General features: G+C 55.1%; 1 protein-coding gene across 2 annotated transcripts; it reads left to right on the plus strand.

Annotated features, from left to right (window-relative positions):
- Positions 1 to 145: 145 nt before the first annotated feature.
- HRAS (HRas proto-oncogene, GTPase) lies at positions 146 to 3,348 on the plus strand. 2 transcript variants are annotated; one of them, XM_081278813.1, is made up of 6 exons: positions 146 to 302; positions 1,124 to 1,283; positions 1,531 to 1,709; positions 1,858 to 2,017; positions 2,111 to 2,190; positions 2,844 to 3,348. In XM_081278813.1, exons 2-6 carry the CDS (start codon positions 1,173 to 1,175, stop codon positions 2,905 to 2,907), a joined length of 594 nt encoding a protein of 197 aa, XP_081134939.1. In that variant the 5' UTR covers positions 146 to 302; positions 1,124 to 1,172; the 3' UTR covers positions 2,908 to 3,348. The 2 variants fall into 2 exon arrangements, with proteins under 2 accessions (XP_081134939.1, XP_081134940.1); XM_081278814.1 differs by lacking the exon at positions 2,111 to 2,190 and having other exon boundaries at positions 148 to 302.
- Positions 3,349 to 15,682: the final 12,334 nt, after the last annotated feature.

Genomic DNA, 15,682 nt, shown 5'->3' on the forward strand with positions numbered 1-15,682 from the left:
CGGTTCCTGACAGACCCGAGGCTCAGCCAACCGCAGCCGGGCGGGGCGGGGCGGCCCTGGGGCGGGGCGCGACCGAGAGCAACCAATGGTCAGCCGCGCTCGGCTGACGGACGGACCAGGGCGGTGGGGAGGGCGGGGCGAGCGCAGGCCTGCCAGAGTCCCGCCGCCCGCGCCCGGCGCCCGCAGCCTAAGCCGCACCCGCCGCGGACGGAGCCCATGCGCGGGCCCAGCTGGCGCCCGCCCGCGCCCCCGCCCCGCCCCGGCCCCAGCCCCGACCCCCGGGGCAGTTGCGCCAGTGAGCGGTGAGTGCGGCGTGGGCTCAGGTGGGCGCGGGTGGTGGGTGCGGACGGCGGGCGCCTAGAGTCCGCGGCCCTGGCTGGGTCCAGGCCGCCCTGGGGCCGCGCGCTGCGCCAGGCGCCGCCCGGCCCACGGGAACGCCGCGCCTGTAGCCATCTCGAGCGGGCCCCGGGGCCGAAGGGACATCCCCCGGGCCTTGGCCCCAGACCCGCTGTCCCACTGTCCTGGTGCTTCCCTTGGGTCTCTTCCCCCAATCGCTTGCTTCTCAGAACCCCCGCCCTTTTTCTTGGGACCCTCCTGGCGGAAGGACCCCTGTTCTTGTTGTAGGATTGCGCCCAATCCTGGTGGGCTCTTCCCCTGCCGCTGGGCAGCATCTGGCATGCAGTAGGCGCTCAGTAAATACTTGTCGGATGCACCAACATGCCGCGGGCCGGAGGAGCCCGTTGTCGGCTGGCACTGACTTGCCTGGGCACGCTGCGGCCAGCCGTGGCAGGACCTGTTCTAGGGGGTGGCCTCAGCCCTCAGGCGCCTCCAGTTTAGCTTTCTGCCTACCCAGCAACTTCTAATTTGGGTGCGCGGTTGGGAGAAGCTCTCAGCTGTCAGCCCTGCCTTGGGGACCTGCTCCCAGCTTTCTCACTCGGCCATTTAGGGTGTTGGGAGGCAGGCAGGAGCTCTTTCATCCCAGTTGGAGGTGCCACACTTGAGGGGTTGGGCCATTGACCTGGCTGCCCCTGCCTGCTGGGTACTGGGGGTCCTATCCCTTCAGATGCCCCTCCCAACAGCTTCATGCAGCCTGGGCCTGGCTGAGCATGGTCCTCCTTGGCAGGTGGGGCAGGAGCTCCTGCAGTGCCTGGAGTGGCAGCCCCTGAGGAGCAATGACGGAGTATAAGCTTGTGGTGGTGGGCGCTGGAGGCGTGGGGAAAAGTGCGCTGACCATCCAGCTGATCCAGAACCACTTTGTGGACGAGTACGACCCTACCATAGAGGTGAGCCTGGATCACTCAGCCGGGCCTGGCAGCAGCCATGGGCAAACCCAGGACAGGCCCTGGGCAGCTAAGTTTGGACACAGCCAGGACTGGGCCGTCTCTAGGCCCCAGCCCTGCAGGTGGCATGGGCCTGTCTCCCAGCTGCTGCAGCCTTGGTACCAGGGGCAAAAGAGGTGCAAAGGAGGGGCTGACCCTGCAAACCCCAGGCCAGCAGGAGTGCAGGTCCCTGAGCCTCATCCTCCCGCAGGACTCCTACCGGAAGCAAGTGGTCATTGATGGGGAGACATGCCTGCTGGACATCTTGGACACAGCGGGCCAGGAAGAATACAGTGCCATGCGGGACCAGTACATGCGCACTGGGGAGGGCTTCCTCTGTGTGTTTGCCATCAACAACACCAAGTCCTTTGAGGACATCCATCAGTATAGGTGAGCCACCTGTGGCCAGCCCAGGAGCCCATGGCATGGGTGGGGCAGGGAGGCTCTCTGTATCCAGACAGGGTTTCCTGCCCTCTGTGTGTCCTGGAGGCAGCCACGTTTGTATCCCACCCACTGGCTCACACCTAACCCCTCTCAGGGAGCAGATTAAGCGGGTGAAGGACTCGGATGATGTGCCCATGGTGCTGGTGGGGAACAAATGTGACCTGGCTGCGCGTACTGTGGAGTCTCGGCAGGCCCAGGATCTTGCCCGAAGCTATGGCATTCCCTACATTGAGACATCAGCCAAGACCCGGCAGGTGAGCAGCTCCCCACCTTGTAGCTAGCCAGGGACTTGCCCCGCTCGGCCCCAGCCAGGGAACAGTGCTTATTGCCCCTCTCCCTCAACACAGGGCAGCCGCTCTGGCTTTGGCTCCAGCTCCGGGACCCTCTGGGACCCCCGGGACCCATGTGACCCAGCGGCCCCCACGCTGTAAGTCTCCCCAGACGGCAAGGCAGTGAGGGAGGAGAGGGATAGGGTCTGGGCTCATGCCCTGCAGTCCTGGGCTGACACAGCTTCAGGGGAGGTGGAGGTCCATGGAGAGAGCTGCCCTGAGCCAGGCCAGAGCGGTGACCCTGGGGCCCAGTTCCTTCTGTCCCAAGAGCACCCAATGGTCACCTGTTAGTCCTGAGTCCTGAGTGAGGCTACTGGGGACATTGGCCATAGCTCAGATAAGAATTGGGTTAGGGTGTTCAAGCCTCGAGCCAGATTGGGGATGTAGGAGGGTCCTGGGCCACTCTGAGCTTTGGGGACTATTTAAAGGTGAAGCCTTGTGGCTTCTAGGTGAACAGGGCCTAACTCTGTATGGCTTGGAGGACTGAGGAAGCGGACAGTGAATCTTGGACTGGGATGCTGTTTGAGGTCAAGGCAGGAAGTCCCTTACCTAAGCAGGCGTCTCTGGTTCTCCTTCCAGCCAGGTCCCCAGGCAGACCCTCCCCAAGTCCCTCTGTTTCCAGGGTCTCAGGTCTCCTCCCGGCCAGCTCCTCCCCAGGCAGGGTCCCCACCAAGTCCCTCTTTTCCCCGGGGGTCTCAGATCTCCTCCTGGCCAGGCCCCCTGGCCCCTGATCTAGTCCCTCTCTTCCCAGGGTGTGGAGGATGCCTTCTACACGCTGGTGCGGGAGATTCGGCAGCACAAACTGCGGAAGCTGAACCCACCCGATGAGAGTGGCCCTGGCTGTATGAGCTGCAAGTGTGTGCTGTCCTGAGGCCAGGTGAGGCAGGGCCAGGCGAGCTCCTGGGGTGCTGCCCGCATCCACTCTGATGGCCCCGGGCTCCCCGATCCTGCCAGTCCCCCTGCCTAGGGCGTCCTTTGTGCCCCGCCCGGCCCAAGCTCAGGATGAGGAGGTGCCGGATGCGGGGAGGAGGTGCAGACGGAAGGAGGAAGGAGGAAGGAAGGAAGGAAGTGCTGCTGGCACCCAGCCAGCCCAGGGATGGTGGACAGAGGTGACCGAAGACCCTCTCATGGACATTTTGCAGACTGTCGTGGACTGTCCTGAATGCCACCGGTACCCCAGTGTCCAAGTCCCCTCCGAGTCTCTCCAGGCCCCGATGGGCACAGGTTGATCACAGTAAATTATTTGGTGGTCTTGACTCTGGCGTCTGGCTGGGGCAGGAGGCCGCTGTGCTTGACCTCATGGAAGGATGTGGGCACTTGGTTCTGTCCAGTCCAGCCTTGCTGTAGTCTGTGATAGTCTGTGAGGGAAGCTGGTGGAGGCTACCCGCAGCCTGGGACTTGCTCTCTCTCCTCTGCCTGCCCACTGTGTCTGCCTCCTGCAGAGAACTCTGGGCACCATGGGACCTGGGGGTCTTCACTAAAGGCACTCTGTGGTCCTTTAACTAACAGGGGGTCCTGGAGGTCAGTGGGCATCTCCATCCCCAGAACGGAGGCCTTGGTAGGGAACTCTGAGTCGAGACTTACTTGGGAACTTACTCTAAGTAAGTTTTCCCAAGTTTTTGGGTCCTTGAAACATAGCTACTGAGGACAGCTGTGGATTAAGGGACCTGGCACATGGCCCCTACCTGCACAGCATCCTGCAATCCTGTGACTTGGGACAGTGGTTCTCAGATTCTGAAAACCATGTCCTAGTGCTGTCTGCACAGCCTCAGGCCTCTGCCTCCTTTGGGAGCTGCCCCCTCTGCTCTTGCCCTCACTCTGAAGTGGACAGTTCTTCTCGAGCCACTTATGGTCACCAGTGTGGCCTTGAGGGACACCTGAAGATCGAGGTAGCCACACACTGCTCCAGGAGGACTTGCCCTTCCTTGGACTGTGTCCCAGCAATGGTCATAGTCATGGGAGTTCTGTCCTCGGTGTCCCCATTCTGGCTGCTGCTGGGGGCCCAGAGTGGCCCTGGTGTCCCTCCCAGTGCCTGGGTTGAGGCTGGTTGGGCCCTTGGGGGTCTTGGGGTTTGGGTGTGTGAGGGTTTCTACCCAGGGGAGTGGGATGCAAGCCTGCAACTGGTGGATAGGCAGTGGGACCCTACACTCCCCTTCCCCTCCCTCTCGCCTCCCTGTCCACGTGGAGTGTGGCCCTAGGCCTGAGGTGGTGTCTGGGGCTTCAGGGCAGCTTGCCAGGTGCTGCCCGGTTCCTTCATTGTGCTCCCAGGTTGGATGCAGGACACCATGTGGGGGACGTCTTTTGCCCCTTCTTTGGGTCCTGGGTATGCTGGGCAGGGCCTGCTTACAGGGCCCCAGTGGGGTTGTAGGGCCTATGCGGTGGTTCTAGGGTGGACAGGGCAGGTTGGAACTAAGGATGTGGGAACCGCGAGCCTGAAGCTAAGGTCTGTGGGGAGAGTCCAGAGTAGCTGTCTCTGTGAGGGAAGCTGGGGGTAGAGGCTACTCCCTAGATGACAGTAAGTAGTAGCCTGTCCTGCTTGGGGATACCTGACACTGAGCCTAGGCCACCAGAGAGGCCCGTGGCCTTGGCCTCTGTGGAAAGCCCCTGGTGCTGCTGGTCCTCAGCTCAGGGACAGCTGCCCTGGGGGAGCCTGAGAGAAGACCAGTGGGATTGCCCCCATTGTTTCCTGGCATTGAGCTGGTAGCTGGGGAGGATCTTGATGCTAAGGATGACAGCAGGGGCCTGGTTGCCCTGGAGTCAGGGAACTGACTCCAGACCCAGATCTGCTTCTCCACTGAGCTCCTCTGACCCTTTCAGGGCCAGGCCCTATGGATCTGGGTTCTGGATGGAGTCCTGTGGTCCCTGGGTACCTGTGCTGGTCAGACACAGGATATCTGAGTACGGAGGTGGGAGGAGTCGGGACCGGGGATTCGGGTTGGTGCAGGGCTCCCTGCTTCCCACCTTCACCACAGAACTATTGGCTGGGCTTCTGCCCTGATTCAGAACTCTTCAGGATTGCCCTGACCACCTGCCTCCTAACATGGGGTCTCGCCCCATGAAGGTGAGCACCATGGGCTCTGAGCCCCTCTGCCCTACAGGGCCATCTACTCCATGCCAAGAGTCTGTCTGTCTGAGCTCTGGCTCTGCCTCTGGGCCTGGGAATGCTGTCTCTGCCCCCTGCGCACATCTTGTCTGAGCTGGGGATGGTGTCCATGTGCTGGGCTTGCTGACCCCCTGAGAGGGTGCTTTGGAGCAGGTGGGGCCAGTGCTGCTCCCTGGGGGTCCGTGGCTCCTGTGCCTACCAGGCCTCTGAGGGTGAGATGACACCTCTCCTGCCCCCAAGGTCAGGCCCTGCCACAAGGCCTAGTCCACCTGATTTCTGCAGACTTCCTGGAGCAGAGGAGGAGTGGGCCAGGGCCAGGCCATGGATCTGGCACTCCACATCTGGCAGGGAGCCTGGGGCAGGAGCCCACCCGGGGGGGCAGGTCATAGTCCCCTTTGTTCTTCCTAGCTGTGCTGCTGAGCACAGGGTCCAGTCCCACACTGCTGTGTCCTGCAGAAGCTTTGCAGGCTGTCCAGGGGTGGCTTCAGGAGGCCTTTAAGGTGTAGGGATGGACATTGGGCTGGAGGGTCTCTGGGAGGGGTCAGTGCCCATAACCTGTTCATGACCCAGGCCCCTCCTATGGGGTGGCTGGTGGGTCCTGCCACGTTCATCCCTGGGGTCCAGTTGTGTACAGGCCAGGGACAGGAGCCCTGGCCAAGGAAGCACTCTCATATGGGCCTTTTTCCTGTGTGGTGTGTGAAGTGGGGTCAGTATTTGGGACAATCCCCAGTGGCCTTCCCAGCCCACCTCATCTGGCCTGGCCCTCCTTCCATGACTGGCTCATCAGGGCTGGAGTGGCAGGCCATGGGGTTGGTGTGACTCCTGCCCTCAGGCTGGCTAGGGTCTGTCCTGAATGCCCCCTGGAGTCCTAGAGTCCTCCAGGGCCACATGTGTGGCTGCGGCCTCACCCTAGCTCTTCAGCAAGCCAGTGTCCTAGAGTCTCAGGGTGGCCTGAGGGTCTACAGGGATAGCAGGCATTGGAGGACTGCCTGTCCAGGCTGGGGCCAGTGGCCTGAATGCAGCCCCAGAGCTCAGCCTTTAGGGTCTCCTACAGCAACTCCTCATGGGTGGACCCCTCTCAGTGGTGACATGACTCCCGGAAGCAACAACTCCACGGGGCTGGGCTTCCCTGGCTCCCCCAGGCCCTGCCCATCTGCCCAGCACAGACCCCCACGGCTCCTGGGGTAGGGTCCCCAGCCTGGGTCCCTGCCCATCCTTACCAGTTGCTGAAGCACGGAAGGACCCCCTTGATGATGGGCATCCCTCATTGTCCTGACAACCCCCCTGGGTTGGCCTGAAAACTCCCCATTTGGGTCCCTCTGTAGACGCCCCCCCATAGGGTCATGGCCCTGGTCCCCACGCCTCAGTCCCTTCCAGGTGTGGGAGAGGGAAACCCAACTCCTGTGTCCCCACAGACTGATGCCCCAGGAGAGGCCCTGGCTGGGACTGGCTCCTCATCAGCCCCAGAGAGGCCTGGCCTCCCTCTTCCCCCGCCCCACGGGGCCCAGGGCCATGAGGAGGTGAGGGGCCTGTGCACTCAGGTGCTGCTTCAGCTTTAGGACCCTCTCCTTCCATGTGCTGATGACGCGGCAGCAGGGGCTGAAGCCCTGAAGGTCGAACCCTGAAAGCCCCCAGACTCCAACACGCAGCCTGCTCCCAGGGCTGGAGTGTGCTGCTGGAGGGTTGCAAGGCAGTGTGCCCAGGGGCCTAGGGCTTCCCCTGCCCCACCTGGCACCCACTGAGCACCCTTAGCTTTTGGGGAGATGAGGGGTACCCAGCCAGGCCCTGGCTGGACTCACTGCCCAGCTGTGTCCTGGGCCAGGTTCCAGAAGGGCAGGGCTGTCTTCTAGGCGAGAGCCATGGGAGGACTTTGAGGAGCTAATTTGGGACCTGTGTGGTATCAGTATGGTGATGGGGTACACAGTGGCTTCCTGGGCTCAGGGTCAGGTCAAGGGTGATTCACGAGGCCATGCTGTCATCTGGGCTGACAGCAGGTGGGAGGGCAGCTGGGCAGAAGAACCAGCAGGAGGTGAGGACTGCCCCCGAGGATGAGCCCCAAGGGCCCCTCCTGATGTGGACATAGGTGTCTGAGGCGTGGGGGTCTTCGGCCAGCCCTGGGATCCTGTGGAGCCCCCTGCAAGGGGCAGTCCTGAGGTGCAGAGTGAGTCTGGAGGGAAGGGACTGTGGCTTCACCAGCCACTATGTCAACCACTATGACTGACACCTGGCCTCTTGTGCGAGGCCCTGTGGGCAGCTATCCACTCACCGTGCAAGGCAGGCTACTCACTGGTCCACGGCTGGACCAGTGCCCAAAGGCATCTTCTTCATCAAGGACCATCTGTAGGCAGTGGCCACCTGGCTTATGCCCAGGCAATGACTCCCACTTGCAGCAGCCAGTCACATTCCAGGAAGTTGCCTAAGGGGGCTGAGGCCCTCTGGGGAAGGGCCAGAAGCCCTGGGGACTGGGAGTGCAGCCTCTGCTCCCTTCTCTGGCACTTCCAGGGCCGTGTGGCCAGTGGGCATCTGGGTGCTTAAGGAGCTCCTGGAAAGACAGCTCATGTCCAGGCTTCTGGGACTGGCAGGGTCCCAGAGGTGAGGAGGCTGTGGTTTCAGGCTGTGGTCCCAGGACACTTGGGTTTCTTCCACAGGATCTGGGACTGGGGTCCTGGATGGACCTACGGATGGACTGGCCTGGGTCCTGGATGGCCTACAGGCTGCCTGAGACCTTGCTAGAAGGGATTCCCTGAACATGCAGGGGGAGAAGCCGGCCTGGGAGCTGCCCCCCAGTCTCCTGCTGTTCTCCAGGGTCTTGACACATGGGCACTTCTTTCCCTGTAAGCTTCTGCGTACAGACATGCACCTCTGGGACCCAGACTTGCCTTAGGACAGCTGTCAGGCACCTCAGCAGCCTGCACGCTCCTGGATGGCAAGCGTCCTGCAGCAGACCAAGCTGTGAGGCTCTGGTGCCGCCCCCGCAGGGAGCTGTCAGGTCCTGGTGAGACCAGGGGCTGAGACCTCTGCCCTTTTTTATCCCGGCCCTAGATTGCAGCTGGCTCCTTGCTAGTCTTCTTTTTTTTTTTTTTTAATTTTAATATTTTATTTTTTAGTATTTGGCGGACACAACATCTTAGTTTGTATGTGGTGCTGAGGATCGAACCCGGGCCACACGCATGCTAGGCGAGTGCGCTACCGCTTGAGCCACATCCCCAGCCCCTCCTTGCTAGTCTTCTGTAGCAGCAGTGAGCTGGAGTCCTAGCTGGGTTGTCCTGGTTGGTCATGAATGCTGACCATTAAAGAAGCAGTGGCACCCAGCAGTACACCAGCAGCTGTGGTCATGCAGTGTGGCCTCCAGGTGCAAGGCAGCACTGCTGGGTTGGGCTGCCACCTTGGAGCAGGGAGGTGCTGTCTGAGCTCAGATGGCCTTTGACAGATCCTGACGGTGAAACCCAGTCAGGGCTAGGTGGTAAAGTAAGTGCCCAGCTCCTCAGGACACTTGGGTTTCTTCCACATTTGGGGGTATAATGCAGCCTTTTCAGGTGTGCAGGTGGATGGGTTGAGGTTTTTTGGTTTGCACACATGAAGTTTCAATCTCTGGGATGGACGTTCATGGACTTGAACTAATGAATCGTCCTTCCCATCACGTGGTAGGCATATGTTTGGTGTTGCAAGAAACTACCTGATGGCCTTCTAAGGCACCTGTGGGGTGATGGCCTTCCACCCTAGATGGACTGAGCTCAGGCAGGAGGGTCCCTCAGGCCCACCTCAGGCCCATCCCACTGAAGCATGCCCCCTACCCCGTTAAAGGCACAGACACACTGGGGTCCTAACCCGAGGAGGGTGCAGGGCTGTGTGTGGCATTTCCCCTGATTTCAGCCTTCACATTCTAGGTGTCCAGCCAGAGGGACCCTACCTGACCACACCTGTGACAGGTTCCTGGTAGACTCAGGGAGATATCTATGGAGAGAATGATATTTCCTGAAACAGGCCCAGGGTGACTCTAGGAGGAATACAAGTTAGAGGCCAGCCTTAACTGGAACATGAGGACTTGGAAGATTACAGCCCTTGGATCCTCAGGAGAAGTTGGGTCCACCCAGAACTGAGCCTTGTCTCCCCAAGCCCAGTGGACACAGTCTCTGTCCTCCCTTCAGGCAGCCAGGAGGCATCCCCACCTCGACCCCAGGTGGCCCCAGCCTTGGCTTAGCTCCTTTCCCAGTGAGGGGTGGCAGGAACTGAGGGCTAGGCTGTGACCTGCGGGGACTCGTCAGTGCTAGGCCACAGGAAGTGGTAGTGCTCACCCAGACTGTAACCTGTGGTCACCAGGGACCTCATCTGGATTTCACTGTCTCACAGCTCCTAGCTTTGCTCTAGTTTTTGTTTTTACTTTTTTTTTTTTGTACTTGGGATTTTTTTTTTTTAAAGAGAGAGAGAGAGAGAGAGAGAGAATTTTTTTTAATATTTATTTTTTAGTTCTCGGCGGACACAACATCTTTGTTTGTATGTGGTGCTGAGGATCGAACCCGGGCCACACGCATGCCAGGCGAGCGCGCTACCACTTGAGCCACATCCCCAGCCCTGTACTTGGGATTTTAAAATTTTATTTTAAATTTTTATTTTGAGGAGCTGGGATGTGGCTCAAGCGGTAGTGTGCTCGCCTGGCATGCATGGGGCTCTGGGTTCCGTCCTTAGCACCACATAAAAATAAAAATAAAGATGTTGTGTGCACCAAAAACTAAAAAATAAATATTAGAAAATTCTCTCTTTAAAAAAAAATAAAATTTTATTTTGAGATGGGGTTTCCCCAAATTGCTAAGGTTGGCCTCTAACTTGTATTCCTCCTTCCTCAGCCTCTTGAACGGCCCCATTAGAGACATGCCACGGGGCCCTGCAGGTGCACAGTGTCTCTGATTCCCTGTCACTCTCCCCCTCTGACTCACGGGACAGCTAAAGATTAACTTGTTAACTTCCAAATGCTTAGGGATGTTTTGGGGGGAGCGGGTCACTAGGGATTGAACCCAGAAGCACTCTATTATTGAGCTGGGATGTGAGGGCGATCTGGCTGCGACATCTGTCACCCCATTGATCACCAGGGTTGATTCGGCTGATCTGGCTGGCTAGGTGGGTGCCCCTTTCCTCCCTCACCGCTCCATGTGCGTCCCTCCCGAAGCTGCGCGCTCCGTCGAAGAGGACGACCTTCCCCGATAGAGGAGGACCGGTCTTCGGTCAAGGGTATACGAGTAGCTGCGCTCCCCTGCTAGAACCTCCAAACAAGCTCTCAAGGTCTATTATTGAGCTGCATCCCCAGACCTTTTTCTTTTTCTTTCTTTTTTTTTTTTTTTGAGACAGGGACATCTCCTTAAGTTTCTCCCAAACTTGTGATTCTCCTGCTGCCTGCCTCAGTCTTCTGAGTGGCTGGGATTACAGGCGTGGGCCACTGCGCCTGGCTACGTTTAGGGAAATTTATGTTATTTTTCTGTTAGTGATTTCTGGCTTAATATTATTATGTCATATGATGTTCTTAATATTTCCTTCCCATCTGTCAAGGTTAGACTTATGACCTGAGATGTGGTCTATCCTGGTGAATGTTTCATGCACTAAAAGAGTGTGTATTCCACTGTGTCAGGTGAATGGTTGACAAATGCCAATCAGCAGGTGAGGTGGCACACACTTGTATTTCTACTGACTTGGGAGGCCAAGGCAGGAGGCTTGCAAGTTAGAGGCCAGCCTGGGCAATTGAGAGAGAGAGAAAGATCCTGTCTTTTTGTTGTTCTTGTTGTTGTTGTTCAATTTAATTTTTTTTAGTTGTAGATGCACACAATACCTTTGTTTTATGTGGTGCTGAGGATTGAATCCTTGCCTCACATGTGCTAGGCAAGTGCTCTACCACTAAGCCACAACCCCAGCCTGAGATTCTGTCTTAAAATAAAAAAAATAAAAAGGTCCAGGTGCTGTGGTGCATGCCTGTAATCCTAGTGGCTCAGGAGGCTGAGGCAGAAGGATTGTGAGTTCAAACCCAGCCTCAGCAATTTAGCAAGGCTCTAAGCAACTCAGTGAGACTTTGTCTCTAATAAAGTACCAAATGGGCTTGGGATATAGCTCAGTGGTTAGAGGCCCCTATATTCCTGGTACCAAAAAATAAAATAAAAAGGGCTAGAGGTGAGGCTTAGTGGTAGAGCACCCCTGTTCAATCTCAATAGTTCAATAACAACAAAACCAAAAAACCTCAAATCTTCATGAGTTAAAATCCAGACTACAAAACACATTTAAAAAAACCAGTAAGGAGGGATTTCCTAAAGAAGCCAATGAAAATGATCAAAGAATATGAACAGGCACCTCAAAAAAATATGGTTAACCCACATGTGAAAATAGACTACTCACTAGCACTGGGCAAAATGTCAACTTGTACCACAATGAGACATTACTATGTTCCTAAGACTAAGGCAGAGAGCTGTAGCAATGGCGACTCTCATGACCTGCGGTTGGGAGGGCAAATCCTCACACCATTTGGAAGTGATTGGATGAAAGTGCTCATGCCATGACCCAGCAAGGCCTTTCCCTTCTGTCCAGGTACAGAGAAACAGTGTATCTGCAGCAGTGCTATTTGCAGTAAGTAGAAAAAAAAATCAGACACACGGGGAGCATAAATCAGTGTTGGCTGTTCACACGATTGAGTACAGTGTTAAAATGAATAAATAACATTTTATCCATATGGACAAATCTTGCCCCAACTTTGTTGACCAGAAGAAACAACCAGCAGGAGGACACACACAGTTCACCACTTATAAACTGTGCGGCCTGTGTGGTGACCAGGCCTGTGATCCCAGAGGCGGAAGCCGGAAGATTGTTGGTTCCAGGCCAGCCTCAGCAAATTATGAGACCCTGTCTCAAAAAATAAAAAGGGCTGGGGGTGAGGGTCAGTGGTAGAATGGCCACTGGTAGGACGGGTCTGTCTTATTTGGGAATGCTCACATACACAATAGAGTCTTACAGGATGTATAAGAGTGAGGGCCATTAATACAGGTCAGTGCCCACTTCTGAGGGAGGACTACCCGGCAGGGGAGAGGGCCTGCGAGGCTTTGGACATGCTTTTAAGGTAGGGGATTAGTCATGGTGCTGCTTATTTTTTCAATTCTTGTATGTTTGAATGTTCAGTAATGAAACTCACGTGCATCTGCCCATATACCAAAATCTCAGGAACGTGAACTGTAATAGGGCTAGGGTGGCGTCTTACTTTCTTGTACTAGTGTTTTCTGACATTTCTTCTAGAGTGTATCATTCTTCTGTGGCAAAATGCTATAAAAGTGCCGCAGTCTTGGCTGGGCACAGAATCACGAGCCACCACACAGCTTTGTAGATTCAAACAGCAAATCTTTATTCCCGAACTCACACTGGCCTCCACACACGCTCTGGGGCAATCCCAGTTCTCCTCCCAATTCACCTACTACACGAGGCTTTTTTCCCCAAAATGCTCTCTGAATCTCACGAGAACTCAATGGGAGCTCAGGCAGCAGGAACGCCCTAATTCCAGCAGCAATAATCCTCAACATCGAACTTCCCTAAAATCCAAGGTCTTAAACTGGGAACGCCCTTAACCCAAGGACCGGGATACTTCCTCAAACCTGATCAGCTCTAAACCCAGATCCGCCTTGGTCTTTGAGCAAGGTCACCTTACATGCAATGTCAACAGCGAAATCATTAACATGGGGTACGCTAGCAGGGAAATTTTGATGCGTCATTTCTACTTGGTAATGGCCCTCAGCATAAAAGAGTTTCAGTGAGAGGGATGTATTATCTGTCCTGGAGATGCGCAGGAAGGGACCGCCCCTCCGGGCCCAGGACCGCTCTCCTCCGGTTCTGAGAGCGGCCCCCTCGCGTGAGGCCCGTGTCCAGCAGAGGGCGCCAGAGAGGCCTGCCCCAGGCCATCCTGGTCCAGGCTCTCTCATCCCTGCAGCAGAGGCCTGTTCAATTTTTCTCCTGGAGCCTACCTTCATCTCTGCTCACGAATGCATATTTCCCCCAAATCATGAGAATAGATTCACTAAGTTAAAATAATGATTTCCAATGTGTACACACATGCCAGGAAAAGCCCGCAGCTGCGAGGTTCCCACAAGGCAGCCGTGTGACTTTGAGCGCTGGAAACAGCTGGTCTGAACACCCACCGAGGACTTAGAATAAAAATAGACATATGAAATGTCTGGTTAATAATCCAAGAAATGCTGATTGTATGTTCAAATAATATTTTGGACATACTGGCTTAAAATATACCATTGAAATTAATTTCATTTGTTTCTTTTAAAAAGTTCATTATACAAACATTTTTCTTATTGGACACTATCACATCACATACTCGGCCCACACTGCATTTCTACTGGACAGCCCTGGTCTGGAAAGAATATTAGCAACAGCAAGATTCCAGTGAGGTTTCCCCATAGGGTGTAGAATCACAGCTTGTTTTGATATTACTGTTTTGCTTTCCCATATTTTCAATTGTTCTAGTTTGAATTTGTAATACTTGTAAAATAGAATGAAAATGTTAAAGGAAACTTCTTCCAGCCTTCTTTTTTAACATTTTTTTAGAAGTAGTTGTAGAAAATAACATGTTTATTTTATTTATTTTTATGTGGTGCTGAAGACCGAACCCACGGCCTTGTGCATGCTAGTCATGCACTCTACCACTGAGCCACAACCCCAGCCACGCCCAACCTGCTTGGAAGTGAGCTATTTGGGTGTCACTGGCCTGGGTTTTGCTGCACTGGGACAGAGTGAGAGGAGGTTCAGGCCACCATGTAACATGGGAGCAGGGAACTGAAGCTCCCAACCCCAGTTCTTGGGTTCCCATGGGAGAAGCCAAGCAGGAGGACTCTGCCTAAGTGCAGAGCAGCGAGGCTCAAGCAGAGCACTCTGGGGGAGGGGGAGGGACCCATCAGAGGACAACCAAGGAGAAGTGCGGCTTCCAGACTGATGCTGTTCCACCTTTGCCAGGAGAACTGGAGTCGTCTTTACCAAGCAGATGCTTATCTGCTCCTTCAGTTGGGGAGTTTCTGACCTTATTTTGTCTGGAACTGTCATGGCAGCCATTCTATTCAGGGGGTTTCATCTGCAAGTCAATCTTGTGTTAATCTGGGCTCTGGGGTCAATGTCTGGGCACACTTAGTGCACCTGCACTATGGCTGCTGGTTGTGGTGGCATACCCCTGTAATACCAGAGACTCGGAAGACTGAGGCAGAAGGATCACAAGTTGAGGCCAGCCTCAGCAATTTAGTGACGTCCCAAGGAACTTAGTGAGACACTATCTCAAAAAATAAAAAGGGGGCTGGGGATGTGGCTCAAGCGGTAGCGCGCTCGCCTGGCATGCGTGTGGCCCGGGTTCGATCCTCAGCACCACATACCAACAAAGATGTTGTGTCCGCCGAGAACTAAAAAAATAATAAATATTAAAAAAAAAATTCTCTCTCTCACTCTCTCTCCTCTCTCACTCTCTCTTTAAAAAAAAATTAATTTAAAAAAAAAAAAAAAAAAAAGGGCTGGAAGTGGCTCAGTGGTAAACGCCCCTTGGTTCAATCCCTGGTACCAAACCAAACCAACCAACCAACCAACCTGAGGCCATAAGTCCTAACTGTACAATAACCTCAGTAGACCCTGCCAGGAATTAGCTTTACTTATCTTTTTTCCATGGCATATTTCTTTTTTTTTTTTTTTTAGTATTTATTTTTTAGTTACTGGCGGACACAACATCTTTGTATGTGGTGCTGAGGATCGAACCCGGGCCGCACGCATGCCAGACGAGCGCGCTACCGCTTGAGCCACATCCCCAGCCCCATGGCATATTTCTTAATTGACTCCCTTTATTTCCACTTGCTTATTCTCAGGGTTAATACATGTGTTATTTTTCTACAAGTTATTTGATTTCTCATTTGCCTTAAAACTAATTTAAAGAATCCTGACTCTGCCACGTTACTGGCTTGCATTCCACTGCTCATTACTAGACCTCACAACGGAACCTCCAGAACCTCTCCTCACTTTCCTCTGGCTTAGTTGATGCCATAAATTAAAAAGCAAACAAAACCTTGACAGCACAGTTTTTCCAGCTCCACAAGCTGTTGCAATGTCAGTGGCAATTCCTTTTTCCCCTGGGGCATTTCCTGTCTCCTAGCCCAGCCCAGCAGGCCACTGGGAACTGTAGCTCCACTCCCACCTGCAAAATCCCCAGCTTTGTGCACCCTTCTGTATGCACCTTCCCTTCGACTCACAGGTATTTTTAAAGAAGCAATGACAAAAGTAGGACAGGAAAAGGACCCCCACACTCAGCAGCCTCTGGCCCACTCTGCCTGGAGCCTCACCTCCTTTGGTGACTCATGAACACTTAGGGGGGTTTCTGCCCTTAGCCCTAACTCTATTCCCTGTTACCAAGAGCTCCCCTAGGCAGACACCATAATAATACTGGTCCCGTAGCTAAGGAACAGGTCCTTGTTCTTGGTGTTGAAGATAAA

The sequence above is a fragment of the Spermophilus citellus genome (assembly GCF_964194105.1).
Source record: "Spermophilus citellus genome assembly, chromosome: 2".
In the NCBI taxonomy this organism is placed as follows: domain Eukaryota; kingdom Metazoa; phylum Chordata; class Mammalia; order Rodentia; family Sciuridae; genus Spermophilus; species Spermophilus citellus.